Source organism: Thamnophis elegans, chromosome 9, assembly GCF_009769535.1.
Source record: "Thamnophis elegans isolate rThaEle1 chromosome 9, rThaEle1.pri, whole genome shotgun sequence".
Taxonomy (NCBI): Eukaryota; Metazoa; Chordata; class Lepidosauria; order Squamata; family Colubridae; genus Thamnophis; species Thamnophis elegans.
In genome coordinates, this window is record NC_045549.1 from 57,078,879 (window position 1) to 57,094,736 (window position 15,858).

The following is a 15,858-nucleotide window of genomic DNA, read 5'->3' on the forward strand; positions in this document are numbered from 1 at the left end:
AACTCCTAGTGGCAAACCTGTATGCCAAATTGTCTTAAGTACAAGCTACATAAGACCAGCCTAGATTGCTTAGGGTATCATGTGTCCAGTGAGGGGATAGAGATGGACCCAGTAAAAATCAAAGCTGTCCTGGACTGGCAACCTCGAACCCTCAAGTAGCTCCAAGGCTTCCTGGGGTTCGCTAATTTCTACAGGCAGTTCATACCCTCCTTTGCTGAGATCACCCTCCCAATCACCAAACTACTAAAGACGGGAGGGGGGGAGTGAAACCACAGCCAAGTCAGCCCCTTAAATGGACCCTGGAATGCCAAAAGGCATTTGAGACGCTCAAAAGACTATTTGCCAAAGAGCTGATCCTTAAGCATCGAGACCCGTTATCCAAGCGGATGCCAGCGACATAGCAGTTGCTGCAGTCCTCCCAAAAAATTGAAGAGGGGAACTTTCAACCATGTGCATACACCTCCAGAAAACTAACAGAGACTGAAAGGAGGTGGGAAAAAGAAGCATACACAGTCTCTTGGGCTCCACTGACCTGGCGCCACTTCCTTGAAGGGAGCCAATTTCCATTTGAAGTATGGATGGACCATTAAAACTAGGAGGCACTTAGGCCCCTGCAGAAGCTCTCACCAAAGCAGATCCAATGGGCGCAGTACTTCAACCACTTCAATTTCACTTAAAATGCATCCCGGGGGGGAGAAATCTTTTAGCCGATGCTTTGTCATGAATTCCACAATACAACAGCAAGCATGAAAATGTGGTCCACACTATGATGCCAGTAAGCCAAATAAGTCACAATCAGGCAGCAGGCGCAAAGATGGAAAATTGACGAGGGAGTGGGTTTGACTCAACAGTTAAAAACCAAGCTACCCACCGATCCATAGTACCGGAACAACAAGGAACTACTAACCCTCAGAGACAGACTGGCCTGCAAGGGCTCTAAATTTTGTCTCTAGAAACCTGCGCCTTCCAAGTACTGCAAAGAATGTACCATAATAGCAAGCAGGTAGGCCACTTCGGCTTCGTGAAAACCCCACACTTGGCCAGGAGGCAATTTTGTCCAAAGATGAAAGGAGATATTGAGGACTACGTAAAGAGCTGTACTACATGTGCTACAATGAAAAAACAACCAGGAAAGCCCCCAGGACTGCTCTAACAAGTAGCTGACCCTACAAGATTAACAAAAGAAATAAGAAAAATAAAGAATGCTACCATCTACCTTTTTCGAAATGGTACAGGAATTGAGCCTGAAAGATGTATGGAGAGAAAGAAATATAGGAAACAAACAATGTACATATTATTCAAACCCCCACAAATCATGGTCAAGGATAGGTATGATTTGGTCAATCCAAGAACAGAAGAGATACAGAACAGATTGAAATAATGACAAACACCTGGGCGGATCACAACCCAATAAAAATAACATGGAAAGGACCAAAAAAGAAAAAGAGATGGTCAATGAATCAAAGAATAATGAAAGATAAAGAATATATAAAAAGGATAGAAAGAAAATTGAAACTTTTCTATGAAGTAAATAAGAAAGAAGAAACATTGTTACAAAATTTATGGGATACTACAAAAGCTTTTTACAAGAGGGTTGACAAGAGTGTATTTGGCAAGGAAAAACAAGGAAAAGAGACAAAAACGGATCATTAGAGAAAGAACTTAAAGAACTGGAAATGGACCTGCAAAAAACCCACAAGAATCAAAAATAAAGGGGGAAAAAGAACTAATAAAACACAAATTAAATTTGATGACACGAAGAGATGGTCCAAAAAATCAAATTTGCAAAACAAAACTATTTTGAAAATGCGAATAAACTGGGAAGATGGTCAGCACACAAATTGGAAAAAGAAAAAGAAAAAAGAATAATACATCACTTACAAGATGAAAGGGGAAACATACAATACTGGAAAGAAGAAAAAAAAATACTACAGAAATTTTTCGAGAATTTGTACAGCAAAAAAATTATATTACAAGACAGTATCGAACAATACTTAAATACAAGGAATCTACATGAAATTGAAGAAGAGAGAAGAGAAATGCTAAACAAAAAAATCAAAGTGAAGCACTTATAGAAGCAAAGTTACCAAAATCTTGGAGGGAAGCATATATAACATTGATACCCAAAGACAATTCAGACCACCAACAAATAAAAAATTACAGACCAATTTATATAAACGCAGATTATAAAACTTTTACATCAATAATGGCAGAGTGAATGAAAAAAATATTAAATGAAATTATCCACACAGATCAAAACGGCTCCTTACCAAAAAGAGAATTAAAAAACAATATGAGGATAATTATAAATATACTAGAATATTATGAAGAGAATCCGGGAAAACAAGTTGCACTGGTCTTAGATGCCCAGAAGGCCTTTGATAACTTGAATTGGCATTTCATAATCACAGTTAAAAATGATGAGATTTGGAGAAAAATTTATAAACATGATAGAATCAATTTATTTGGCCCAGACAGCAAAAATAATAATAAATAGTGACACTACAGAAGAAGTTAAGATATGGAAAGGAGTGAGATAGGGTTGTCCATAATCACATTTATTATTTATACTATCACTGGAAGTTCTATTAACAGAAATTAGAAACAAATAAGAAATAAAGGGATTCACAATTAAAAAAGAGGAATATAAATCACAGGCATTTGCGGACGATATGGTATTCATATTAGAGGATCTATTAAAATCAGGAATTAATCCAAAAAATAGAGGAATTCAGTAAGGTAGCGGGTCTTAAAATTAATAAGAACAAAACAAGGATCATGAGGAAGAATTTTACTAAAAAAACGAGCAAGAATTAGAGGAAAACATTGGAATGCAAATAGCAAAAAAAGTTTCTAGGAATTTGGCTGACGGGGGAAATGCTCAACAATTAAAGAACATAATTATGTTAAAACGATTCAAAAAATTAAGAAAGATCTGGAAAATTGGAGGAAACTACAAATATCCTTAATGGGAAGAATTGCCATCATTAAAGTGAATATACTACCCAAAAGTTATTTTTATTTCAAGTGGTGCCGATTAGCCTAGCGAAATTTTTTTTCATAGATTTAAATAAATTAATTGCACGGTTTATTTGGTCAGTGGAAAAACCACAAATCAAATTAAAATTGTTACAAGACAGTAAAGAAAGAGGAGGATTTGGACTTCCCGATTGGGAGCTTTATTACCAAACCGCAGCTCTCACCTGGATAAAAGACTGGATCAGTTTAAAAAACAGAAGATTATTAACAATAGAAGGTTATAATTTGCAATTGGGAAAGACAACATTCATAGCTATTTCCAAAAACATTTAATTAGAAAAGCTCTATTACATACATGGTTAAAAATCAAAACAAAACATTATAATAAAATCCGAACCTAGCTATCCACTGTGGAAGCTCTGATATACCCGAACATATTGGACATAAACAAGATAATAAGATATGAAGACATACTAGACAACCAAGAAAGGCTAAAAACAAGGCAAGAATTGAAAGACGAGGGAATAGATATTGGCTGGTGGCCCTATTTACAAATACAGGCAAGGTATAAAAATGACAGGGAAAGAGACGGATTCTATAAGGAGCCGCAAGAGCTGGATAAAATTTTACAGGGAACCGAAGAAAAATTGATTAAAAAAAATATATCACTACTTTTAAAATGTTTCACAGTTTCTTGTTCCATTTTAAAACATTTAAAATGGAAGAAGAAACTGTGAAAGAAACAATGATAACATGGACGATAAATTTGTGTATAGTATAGAATTGGCAGAATGGGAAAAAAAATTGGAAAATAAACTACAAATTAACGATGGCAACGGCTTATAGAGAGAATATGTACAATATGTTCTACAAATGGCACCTTCCACCAGCGAGAATTGCAAAAATGTTCCCGGAGTGTTCACCTATCTGCTGGAAATGCAACAAACAACATGGAACATACTACAATATGTGGTGGACATGCACAGCTGCGAAAAAGTATTGGAAAAAAATAAAAGATTGGCTAGAGGAGATTACTACACATCAAATTGCACTAAAACCTGAATTATTTTTGTTAGGGATTATAAAAAGAAATTATGAAAAAAAATATTAGATACTTAATTTTATACATCGTTACAGCAGCGAGAATTATATTCGCACAAAACTGGAAAAATAATTATGTACCAACAGAAGAAAATGTAATTTAAAAAATATTGGAATGTGCAAAGATGGATAGGCTCATGAAAGAACTAAAAGAGAAAGACGAATCTGAATACTACTCCATATGGGATTTATTGTACAATTGGCTAGAGGAAAGGAGGGGAAAAACAGGAAAGCAAAAAAGAAAGGAAGAAAGATCAACAAAACAATAGACAACTTCAAAACCGGAAAAGGATTAAAAGACTGAAATATGAGATAGACTATAGCAAAGAAATATTACACAAAATGATGTAAAAAGCATTCCACATAGAAGATATAGAAAAATGTATGAAAAAAAATGTATGAAATAATGTAAATGCACAAATATATGACATACTAACCTCGTTCACCTTAGCTAATCTACATTTAATTCCCTTTTATTTACAATCCTTTCTATACCATACATATATATTATATTTCACTTTACAGTTAATTAAATAACTATACATAACTATAACTATACCATACATATATATTTCACTTTACAGTTAATTAAAATACACATATTCCTCACAAACATTCTCTACCTCCCCCCCCAATTATATATGTGTGTGTGTGTATTTCCCTTTTTCCTTTCACCCATCAATGTTTGTTCTTTCCTTATCCGTTCCACTTATTTCTAAAGAGCCTTTTATCCCAGTCTTTGAACTTCTTTCTCTTCCTACTATTTAGGAAGTAGTATTGCTTCCCAATCCTTTTTATGACTTTTTGCTGTATCATTCGTTGTGTCTTTTTCAGGATTTTCTTTTGTCTCCTTGCCCTATTTCCCGTTTTTCTTTTCTTATATTTTTCCCTTGTAGTGAACTCCTTTCTTTCTTCGTAGTGATTTTCTTCCATTCTTGTTTACTCCCCTTCCTTTTTTTGTTGGGACACACTCTTCTCTTTTCATTTTCCCTGCACCACTGTTAAACCCAGTGAAATCATTTGTCTGCTTATTGTTTCCCTCGCCTTCTATCGCTTTTTCTATGTTTTGGCTCTCATTTTCACTTCCTTCCATTTTAATATCTAGCCTATTGTATTTTTTCCATTTTAATGATTCACACATGTTTTTTTTAATTTTGCATATTTCTTTAAATATGCCCAATACCCAATTTATAATTTTCTATTTTTTCTTCTTTAAATTATATCTCAAGGAAAGAAATTTTCTTCTTTCTTCCACTGTTGTAAAAGGGCATAGTCAAACAGCCTACGCTAAATCCAAAGTTCCAAGATTCTCACCATTCCATTTCCCTTTGAGATCAGCTTTTTAGGTTTTATATTCTATGTTTCTGCCAGATGACACTTTCTTCTTTCTGGAAGGTGGCTCCGCTTCTCGTTGTTTTTTTTCAGTCAGATGTCAGAAATGTAGATTTTAACTCCCCAGGAACACAAAATACAAATTACCTTATTTTTCAGAGTATAAGATGCACCAAGGTTTCAAAGAGGCAAATTAACAAGAAAAGTAGGTAGGTAGGTAGGTAGGTAGGTAGGTAGGTAGGTAGGTAGGTAGGTAGGTAGGTAGAAGGATAGAGAGGGGAAGAGAGAAATAGAGAGAGATAGAAAGATAGAGAAATACAGTAGGTAGGTAGGGAGAGAGGGAGAGGGTGTAGGTAGAGGGATAGAGAGAGAGAAATATACAGAGAGAAATACAGTAGATAGGTAGAGAGAGGGAGTAGGTAGGTACGTAGGTAGATAGAAGGGGAGAGAGAAAAATACAGTAGATAGAGAGGTAGGTAGATAGATGGAGAGAGAGAGAGATACAGTAGGTAGGTAGGGGGGAGAAAGAGTGTAGGTAGGTAGATGTTTCCAGGTGTATTTATCCATGTGCTGGAGAAGGAAATCGCTGACAATCTGCAGCACCTAAGACTTTGTTTCTGCTGGCACAGCACTTGATCAATGTAATTCTCATCAAATCAGTTAAGGAGCTTTCCAAAATGGGGGAAGGGTGTTTTGCACTTTGCGAAAATGGGCCCGTTTTTTTCATTAAAAAGGCATGAATACCCTTGGGGGGGGCTTGCAGAGTGCTTCTGGAGGGGGGGCAAAAACGAGCAAAAAACGACCCATTTTTTAATGAAAATTGAGCCGTTCTTTTGTCAAAAGAATTGCATGCATAGCCTTATGGGGGCTTATAGAAGGGTGCGGGGGGGGGGAATGGCCCATTTTTTGCTCATTTCTGCCCTCCCCAGCCCCCAGGAGCTCTCTGAAAGCCTCCATAAGGTCATGCACAGCCATTTTGGTGAAGGGGGTGGGGCTTCAGGAGGCAAAAAAATGCTGTATTACATGTATAAGACACGCCCAGATTTTCAGCCTCTTTTTTGAGGAAAAAAGGTGCATCTTATACTTTGAAAAATACAGTATAAAAAAGGAGAGGCAAGGTTTCTTCTTCAGTTTCAAAGATTGTTAAAACAAAACCATTCCCCTTCATCGTGCTATTTTAGCTACAGTCTCCCCCCTCTGCTCTTTCCCTGAGGTTTCCATGGAGTTTAGTTTATCAATTAACCGCTATTAGAAGCAAGGTCTTTCCAGGTTTCAAATTCAACAGAATATATCAGTAAGGTATCCAGTCCTTCTTTCAGTTCCTCCTCCCAAGCTACAAAAAGACAACCTTCTCTTTGGGCTTCGATGTTTTTAAACCACCATCTTTTTCCCTTTCCTCTTTCTTTTTCCATGCAGTTCCCAATTTATCAGTTTACGCTATTTTACGCTCGAACTATCTCCCGATTCCAACTTCATGCTTATTGTATTAGTGAGTTTTAAATCTTCTCAGCGAGTCGCAACACTTCAGCCAGCCATTGCTCCTGCACTCATGCTTACCCCAGTTGACCCGACTTTGTGGCAGACATTTTACAATGCCTGCTGCCCCTGCTGCCTGATCAGAGAGCTAGTCTCTGGCCTTTGAGGAACCAGTTTAGTTCCTCTTGGCCGCTTGAGATACAGCTCTTTCATCACCTTCTTTACAAGAAGGTTCCAGTCTGAAGACACCCCCACCCCCCCACCCCCCGGCAACTGTTTGTCAGCCCTGGATTTCATGGTACTACTTGGAGCCCACTATTCCAATCTGTCTCCCTGGGTGAGGCCATCTTGTGTTGTCACACAGTTGCCACGAAACCTGAGAAAGAAGGGGAGGAGGGAAGTAGATAGCCCAGCTTACAGTCAAAATAAAAGTTTTCCTGTCATTGTAACAGATGGCTGGTGAAGGAGGAGAGAAGCCCGACAGCTATATTCATTGGATAATGACTGATGACACTAGGGAGGGGGGAAGATTTATTCTTTTAATTATGTAAAAACCGCTGGAACTTTCAGAGTTGGTTTTCACGAGGTATGCTGATATGATATATCCAATAAACATGTTATGTGAAGAATCTACCAGCCTTGGGGTTCTGATTTCAATGGTACATTACTCGGAACCTTGACAAATGTAATGACTCCTCTCCTAATTTGAGAAAGTAAAGACTCTTTAAACGGATTATTTCAAAAGAAACCTTTAATCAGGCAGGATGGAAACCATTAGAGGCAAAGCAGCATCTGAAAACCTTTAGGCCATGCAAATGGGATTAAGCTGATAATGACCCCGCCCTTTTGTCTGAATGCAGATTCTGACCAATACACAAGTGTGAAGATGCTTCCTTAACTCTTCTGTCCTGGGAGTCAATAAAACACACATTCCCATAGCTATCTCTAGGTAGACATCAAAATAATATATCCCACGTGGCTATCATAAACATCCCTCCAGAGATGTTGGGACCTTCAGTCTCCCGGTGACAGGAAACCAGTTGTGAAGTTGTAAAACTCAGTTGTTACAGATACAGCTAGTGATTTAATTTTGAGGCTCCCCCTCCTTCCAATTGAATGGCAGTATCACTTTTAGAGATCTGACATTTTGTGATTTTTTTCAGTTCTTTCTCTTCTATTCTTCTGTTCTTACAGATGTAGCTAATGATTTAACTCCGAGGCTCCCCTCCTCCCAATTGAATGGCAGTTCACTTTTAGAGATCTGACATACAAATGGCATAAGCAATTGTGTTGGAGGAAATTGTTTCTAACAATAGCAAAATTTCACTTAAGAAGAGCACTGGATCCAATCCATTTTATAAATAATTATAAATGAAGCTATCAGTATTTGAACTAAAGATTACTTAACAATTTGTCCCTTTTTTATCTTGCAGGGTACTGAAAAGTTGTCTTCAAAAGAAATTAAAGTCAATCAAGGCAAAAATGGAAATAAAGTTGTTAGAAAAATTGCAGAATTGGGACTTTCACCAGAGGAAAACAAAAGTGAAATCAAAGTTGAAAAGGAACACAAGAGAAGAACGTCTGCCTCTTTCCAATTGGAGGTTATCCAGCCAGATGTTGAAGGAGAATCTCAATTTGAGATGGCAGAGGTCAGTCCAGAAGAACCTCAAAAGCAAAGGAATGTACTTAAAAATGAAAAACATATTAAAAAGGATGAGTCAGAAACACCAGGTGTTAAGAATGTACTGAAGAAGGAGGTGAGGCCATCAAAAGATAAAAATGAAAAAGAAAGAAGTCTTTCTGAAGACAAATCATTAATGAAGTATAAATGTAAAGGAGATAATGTTCAGAAAACAAGTGAAAACGTTGAAAATGTACCTTCTGAGAAGAACATGAGAAATGAAGAAACTGTTGTGAAAAATAATCAACTAGCAAAAGTTTTGCCTGATGATAAAACTGAAAAGAAAAACAAGCATAGAAGTGAAAGAAAGGCTTCTGTGAACAGCAAAGAGATGAAAAACATTTCAGAAAAAAATGAGACTATGCGCAAAGAGACCAATAGAAAAGAGAGGCAGCTTTCCACAGAGAAATTGAAAGCAGAGTACAAATCAAGGAAGTTTCCAAATGATTCTAGGCCACCAAAAGAGTCACAGAGTGCCTCAAAGATTCATGTTTCTTCCATAACATCAAAACGAAATGAAGAAGAAAAGCATGATGCAGAATCATCCAATTTGGATCATATTTTGCGGCAAGGTGATAATCTACACAAAGTCAGACGAAGATCAAAGTGTGGCTTAGAAGAAAGGATTGTATTGAAACCAGTGTCCAAGAGTTATAACAAATCAGCAAAAGTACCTGAAAGTGAATTGCAAGAAAGTTTATCTAAGCATGAATCTGTGCAGAAATTGGACAAAGATAAACATTCAGAAGAGAGTAATCCAGATAAACAACCTAAGTTCAAACAGGAAATGAAATTTTTTGAAGAAAATTCAACTGAGTTGGAAATTGAAAGTGAAGCACATTCACTAAGTAGTTTCCAAAAAGATGCTAATCCTAAAGTTAAGGGGCAATTAGGAGAAAAAATAAGAGAGAGAAGTAAAAGTGATAAATATTTGAGTACTTCTAGACTGGAAAGGAGATTGTCAGCAGATAATCACAAAAGCAGAAATTTTAAGCATAACAAGGACATGAAAAAGAAAGGAGATGAGGGAAAATCAGAAGACAAAGGCATGAAAGAAGTAGAAAACAATGCAAAGGTGCTAGAAACTCTGCACACAGAGAAGAAGCCTATTAAAAAATTAAGTAATGAAAATCGAAAGGTGAATACATCAACCCAAGAAATAGATACGAGAGAGGGAAAAATACCAGCCTTCACAAGCCCTTTAATTTCTCTTCCAAAGACTACTGGGCACTTACTGTATTCTGATCAAACCCAGGAGCCAATGGAAGACTGTTGCAGTGATATACATAATCAACAAAGCCAAATTGAGGAAGAAAGCAGTAATAATTTACAAGGGAGAGCTGAACTGCAAAATATTGTCAAAGACCAAATACATCATCATTTAATGTCTGAATTCAATACAACGTATTCAAATTTCAGTAACTCTGAAGAAAAAGTGGAAGTTTTTTCTACTAAGGAAGAAAATGTATCAAGTGGCACCTTCAGGCAGATTCCAAAGGATTTAAGTTGTTTTGAAAAAGAACATCATCATGTAAATGCTGCTTCTGAAGAAACTGATCACGTTTTACCTGATGCTGCTCATGAAAATGAAAAATTAAAATTTCATGGAATGACTGAGGATGGTCATAGTCCAACGAATCTTACAAGTAGCGGTCATCAACGTTGGAAAAGTAGTTCGTCAATAAAGAGTTTAACAAGAGAATGTGCACATCAGAAATCTATGGATGTAGATCTTCCAGAAATCACTGATCCTTATAATGGATCTAAAGAGGGATCTTTGAATAGATCTTGTGTTAAATATACTATTTCAGATAGTCAAACCCTTGATGTTAAAATGAAATTTTATGATAACATCGAACTCAATGCAAACCTGAAAGATGATCCTGCCAATATAAGAATTAAAAACTCAGATGACACAATACATTTACCTTCTAAATTAATACCTAGAAATAGGATAAGTGCTGTAGCAGGCATTCAGGAAGTTACTGAGCAAAAAAGAACTGAAAGTGCATCAACTAGTATCTTAGAGAATGATAATCTCATTGGTTCAGAAGCAGCACCTACAAATTTAAGTGCAAACAAATATGTTTTAATCAACTTGGAGAAAGAAAGGGATCATTTCAGTGAGAATATTGCAGAATATAAACTGGAAATAGACAAAGATCAGAGTATTAGTAATTTAGTAGAATTATCTTCAGGTTCAGTGCCCAAGAATGTTTCAGAAAAAAAAATCAAAGTGTCTGCATTCAACAAAGGAGGAAATGATATGAAAGAAGTTGCTGAAGATAATAATGAAAGAAGTGTAGTAGACAGTAGTGTAGAAGGTAGCCATTGCATTGTTAGTCACAGTAGCATGGAAACTGATGCAAATGTTATAGGAACTAGCACAGAAAGACCTACTGGGATCCCTTCCATAGCTGATAGTATTAAAGAAAACCATGGAGATGAAGACATGTCAAATTTGCTGACTGAAGGTGAAGCCATTATTACTTGCTCAGAAGAACAAAGAAAGGCTCATTTAAGTTGTGCAAGTATAGAAGCAGATGAAGGTTTCACTTTGAGTCCGTGGATCAAAAGTAAAGAAAATGCCCATTCTGTAACAGAAAAAGCAATTGGTGAGTGGACTGTCACAACGGCTGAAGAAAGTGGTGCTGTTATGGAAGAGCTTGCAATATGTGAGAGTTCTTCAACCAGTACAAAGGAAAGAGAAAGTGGTGAATGCACTGTGAATTACATACAAGAAAGTACAAAGAAGGCAGTCAATGGAAGAAGAGATGAACTTGATCAACGTGTGAATAGCTGTGTAACAGAAGAGAAAGATGATGCTGTAACCAGTGCAAGCTCTGAACAAAAATGTGTGGCTTCCAACTATGTTGAAATGAGCAGATTTCATGGTGGTGCCACATGCACAGGTGAAATAGAAAGTGATGGTGCTGTAACCAGTGCAGGTACTGAAGCTCAGAATCAATCTATGATTGGTGATCCAGATACCTTTCAGAGTAACTCAGTTCAATCTGAACAAGCTAAAGCAGCTGAGGGCACTGTGACTTGTACAGCTATAGAAACTGAGCTCATTGGTTCTGTTATCTGTTCAGTGACTGGTACAGATTCACAAGAGAATGCTGTAACAGGGCAATGCCCTGAAATGGTAAATAACCTAGCAACAATATCCCATGCTGACAAAAGTGAAGACATTGTAAATGGTGAGAGTGCTGTCAGTAGCACAGGAATAATAGCAGAAGATGATCCTGCTTGTACACTTTTGGAGGAAAACCAGAAAGGATTTGTAGGAGTCTCAGACACAGAAGGAAAATATCAACTTGCCACAGACAGTACAGAAGCTAGAACTGAAACAAATACTGTTGAAGTCAGTCAAGGTTCATATATTGATGATGAAGGTTGTGTAACCAGCACAGGTGAAAAAGAAGAAGATGAAGAAAGTGAAAATTTTGTAACTAGTACAGGAAGAGGCAATGAAGAAGCAGAACATGTGTTGGTTTGTACAGGAACAGAAGAAAGTGGAATGTTGCTTATTAACATGGGAACTACAGAACATGAAAGTTCTGTCTGCCTATCTACAGATCAGCTTGGAACAGGGTTGGATAAATATTCATTAAATGCAAATAAAAGTTCTATTGATATTATGGCATGCTTATCAAAAGAAATGAAGGTTGATAGTGTTCACAATAATATAAAGGGGACAGTTGCAAGTAGCACCACTAGCGTTGGCATAAGTAATGAAAATATGGCATTTGTCTCCCCGAAAGAGGATTCTCTGTTCACCGAGACACTTAAGAATAACAATGAACTCTTAAATGAACAAAGTATAAATCAACCATTGGTTAGTGAAGAGCGGAGTGAGGACACTGAATCTTCCTTGGATAACAGGAAATGTGGAGAACTGATTAAGATGGTATCTAAGGAAATAAATATACTTTCAGCATCTGCTAATGAAAAGGATAAAAGTAAAGGTGAAATCATCTCTACAAGTGGGGCCAAATTGTGCTCTATTTCAGCACATTCTGTCAAGCACAATGAGCCAACATTACCACTTGTTGCTAGAACAGTTGAAAACTTAGAGAAGGTCAAAGGTCTGCTAACATCTGAAGATTTCAGTTTTCCTGCACCAAGTACAACTGTCAAATATATGAATCAAGATGGAGATGTTATGAAATCTAATAAAGTTTCTACTAGTATTTTAAAAGAATTTGCAACTCCAATGCCAATTGTAACAGTGAAAGATACTGACACTGTACTTGCCACTAACAGAGTTGTAGAGAAAACCAGCAGTATGGAGATAAATGCCATTGATATGCCCAGTGTATTCACTGGCGGAAGCAATGAAAGCCAGGTGATTGGTGATGAAGAGGGAAGGGATGAATGTGCTACAATTTCCACAAGTATAATTGAATACACAGAAACTCCTGTTTCAGGGGAAGGCAATGAAGACATTGCTCAATGCTTTGATCCAAGACTGGAGCAAACTACTGATACTGCCACAATCTCAACAAGTTCAGTAGAACATTTTGAATTTTCTACTGAGAAACAAATGAATCAGATCTCTGAAACAGAAGGAAAATTGAATTTTGCTCAGCTTGCAACTGAGATATATAACAGAGTTACACATAGTGTAGTGCCAATAGAAACAAAACACAGAAGTGAAAATACAGTGGTCTCTCCAGAAGTAGAAAAGTACAAGACTGTTCAAGAAGCTACAAGCCAAGAATCTGAATTAGATGAAAGTGACATGCATTTACTTACAAAAGTAGGAATATGTCATGGCCTTGAATTCAGTATATCTGAACAGATGTTTATTGCTTCAACTACAGAGGATCTTGCAAAGAATCCTGACAGAACAGGGGTTGCCGTCTCAGAAGAAATTCCATGTACATTGACAAGCACAGAATTGGTAGAGAAAACCAATGTGTGCCCTGAAGAATTGGATCCCGCTATGTTGACAGATTTAAAAAACAGTAAGAATTTAGTTGAGTTACCTAATGATGGCCAAGGGATTCAGGGCAGGGAGGAAAGCAGAGAACCTTCAGTGATATCCAGGACTGATGGCAATAGTAAAAGCATAGACATTTCTACATGTACAATGGAACCTGTTAATATAGTTGAACTTCCCTGTGCAGAAATAAGTTTTGATTCCTGTGTCTGTAGCCGTGGTTTATCTGCTGAAACACATATGGCTGGAAATAAATCCAAAGAAGATGGGAAATATATAAAAACTGAAGTTACTGAAGAAAAGGATGTCTCCAACTCCAGTTCAGTACCATTTGAATTAGGAGAAAATTCTGAGAATGCTCAATGTAGCAAGACTGATGTAAATGCTAAAGTACCAGATGCTCTTGTTCATGGAAATATAGAAAACAATCATGGTAAGAATTAAATAGAATAGATTATCTGTAGCTCAGGGTTCAACTTTTGAATCCTTGGTGTTCTCTGAGCTTGCTTGCTTGCAGATGTTTCATTTTCAACTAGGTAATATCATCATTGCAAATGAGTATGGAGCTTGCTCCATTTATATACAGTACATGCCCAGCATATGATGTTCCTTGGATTAGAGTATTGTTTTCTGCTTGATTGTTTGCTTAGCGTTAACTCCTGCTTATCTGACTGTTAGAAAGGATGTGTTCTAGTCTTTCATCTCTTTTGAATAGTTTGTGAATATGGTTTATTTGTATGTATTTCATCTTCCGGAAATTCCCTAGTATTTATGGGTTTAGCTTGATCTAAGGTGCTCATGGTTTTCCAGTTGAAACTATTATTTATTTTGTCCATGTGCTGTGAATTTTCAGCATGTCTTCTGATTGCAAGTTTGTGTTCATTGATGTGCTCTGCTAGTCTTCTACCTGTCCGTCCTACGTAATTGTTAGTCCTTACCCATGTTGTAGATGACTCCTGTTTTTTTCCCCCCTTCTATGATAGCACGTATCCTTGTTGATTCTGTACTGGGTTGAGTCATTTTCTGACTAGCATAATAGGTTTAATCACTGTAGTGGGATGATAACTTCTTGATCCTTGATAAAAGGGTAACACTACCATACATCAAAAGTTTCAGAACAGCCAAAAGACTATTACAACCACACAGCATTACTGTAGCATATAAACCAACTAAGTCCTTCCAAAACATCTTAACTAAACTAAAAGACCCAATAGTCGGCCTACTGCAACACTCTGCTGGCCAAAACAGGGTGCAAGATGCCCACATATGCTCCCGCCCTGTGCCATGTTTTGGCCAGCAGGATGCTGCAGGAGGTGTCCATCCCTTCTCCTCTCCCTCTTCTTGGATGCCATCAAGCTTGGTAAAGCATAGCAAAGATGGCAGAGCTGACAGCAAACAACCAAGCTCAGAGAGCACCAGGACCTGGTAATAATGGTAAGATTCTGAGGATTTTAATGTAATGCATACATAAGCTAATGATTTGAATTTATTTTAAAAAAATATAGTTTGGAATTAATTAGCAAACTATCTCAAGTTTCCTCATGTTATGAAAGAAAGCTATAATAAGGATTCCTCGGTGTTCCCTGAGCTTGACTGTTTTCTTGCAGACATTTCATTATCCAAATTAGGTAACATCATCAGTGCTAGTAAGGAGTGGGGTTTGCTCTCATTTATATTCTAATAGTTTGCCCTGTTAGAATTGCTGGGAGTGGTCTTGGTAGTCCTTTGATCGTGGAGTTTACTATTAGCTTCTTTGGGAATTCCTTAATTGGGCATTTTTTGCTTCTTTTTGGACTAATGTTAATCTTGGCATTAATCTTGTCACCTGGGTGTTGATTGCTGATGAGGAGGTGTTCTGGTCTTTTTGTTCCCTTGTTGGTTGTCTCTCTTGAATGGTATATAGATGTTGTTTACATCTTTGTGCCTATTAATAGTCAATTTGTCAGAATGGCAGGTTTCCAGGAATTCTGTAGTGTTTTGGACTTGATCTAGGATGGTTTATGTTTCCTAGCTGAAACTATGGTTAAGTCTATCCACATATTGTGAAATTAAGGAATTTTCCTCAAGTTTTCTGACTGCTAGTTGATACTCATATATGCTTTCTGCTAGTCTTCTGCCTTTTGTCCTATGTACAGGATATTGCAGTCCTTACACTCCTGCTTTCTGCTGAGTCTTTTGGTTTACTTAGGATGTTTTGGAGGGCTTTATTGGATTGAGTGTCAGGCACTTTTTGATGAAGTTGCATGGATATCCATTTTGTTGCAAGATGTATAGATGATCTGTTTCCTTTTTCTCATGTTAAGGCTTGCTGTAGCATGATTGTGCTCATCTAAATAGTATT

At 37.1% G+C, this 15,858-nt stretch overlaps 1 protein-coding gene across 7 annotated transcripts in view; it reads left to right on the forward strand.

Annotated features, from left to right (window-relative positions):
* Nucleotides 1-15,858, forward strand: part of BOD1L1 (biorientation of chromosomes in cell division 1 like 1) — an 80,927-nt gene that overhangs the window by 26,396 nt on the left and 38,673 nt on the right. For all 7 annotated transcript variants that reach the window (XM_032224145.1, XM_032224142.1, XM_032224143.1 and 4 more), the window contains exon 10: nucleotides 8,322-13,950. In XM_032224145.1, coding sequence (XP_032080036.1) covers nucleotides 8,322-13,950 — 5,629 coding nt within the window. The remainder of the gene's footprint in view (nucleotides 1-8,321; nucleotides 13,951-15,858) is intronic.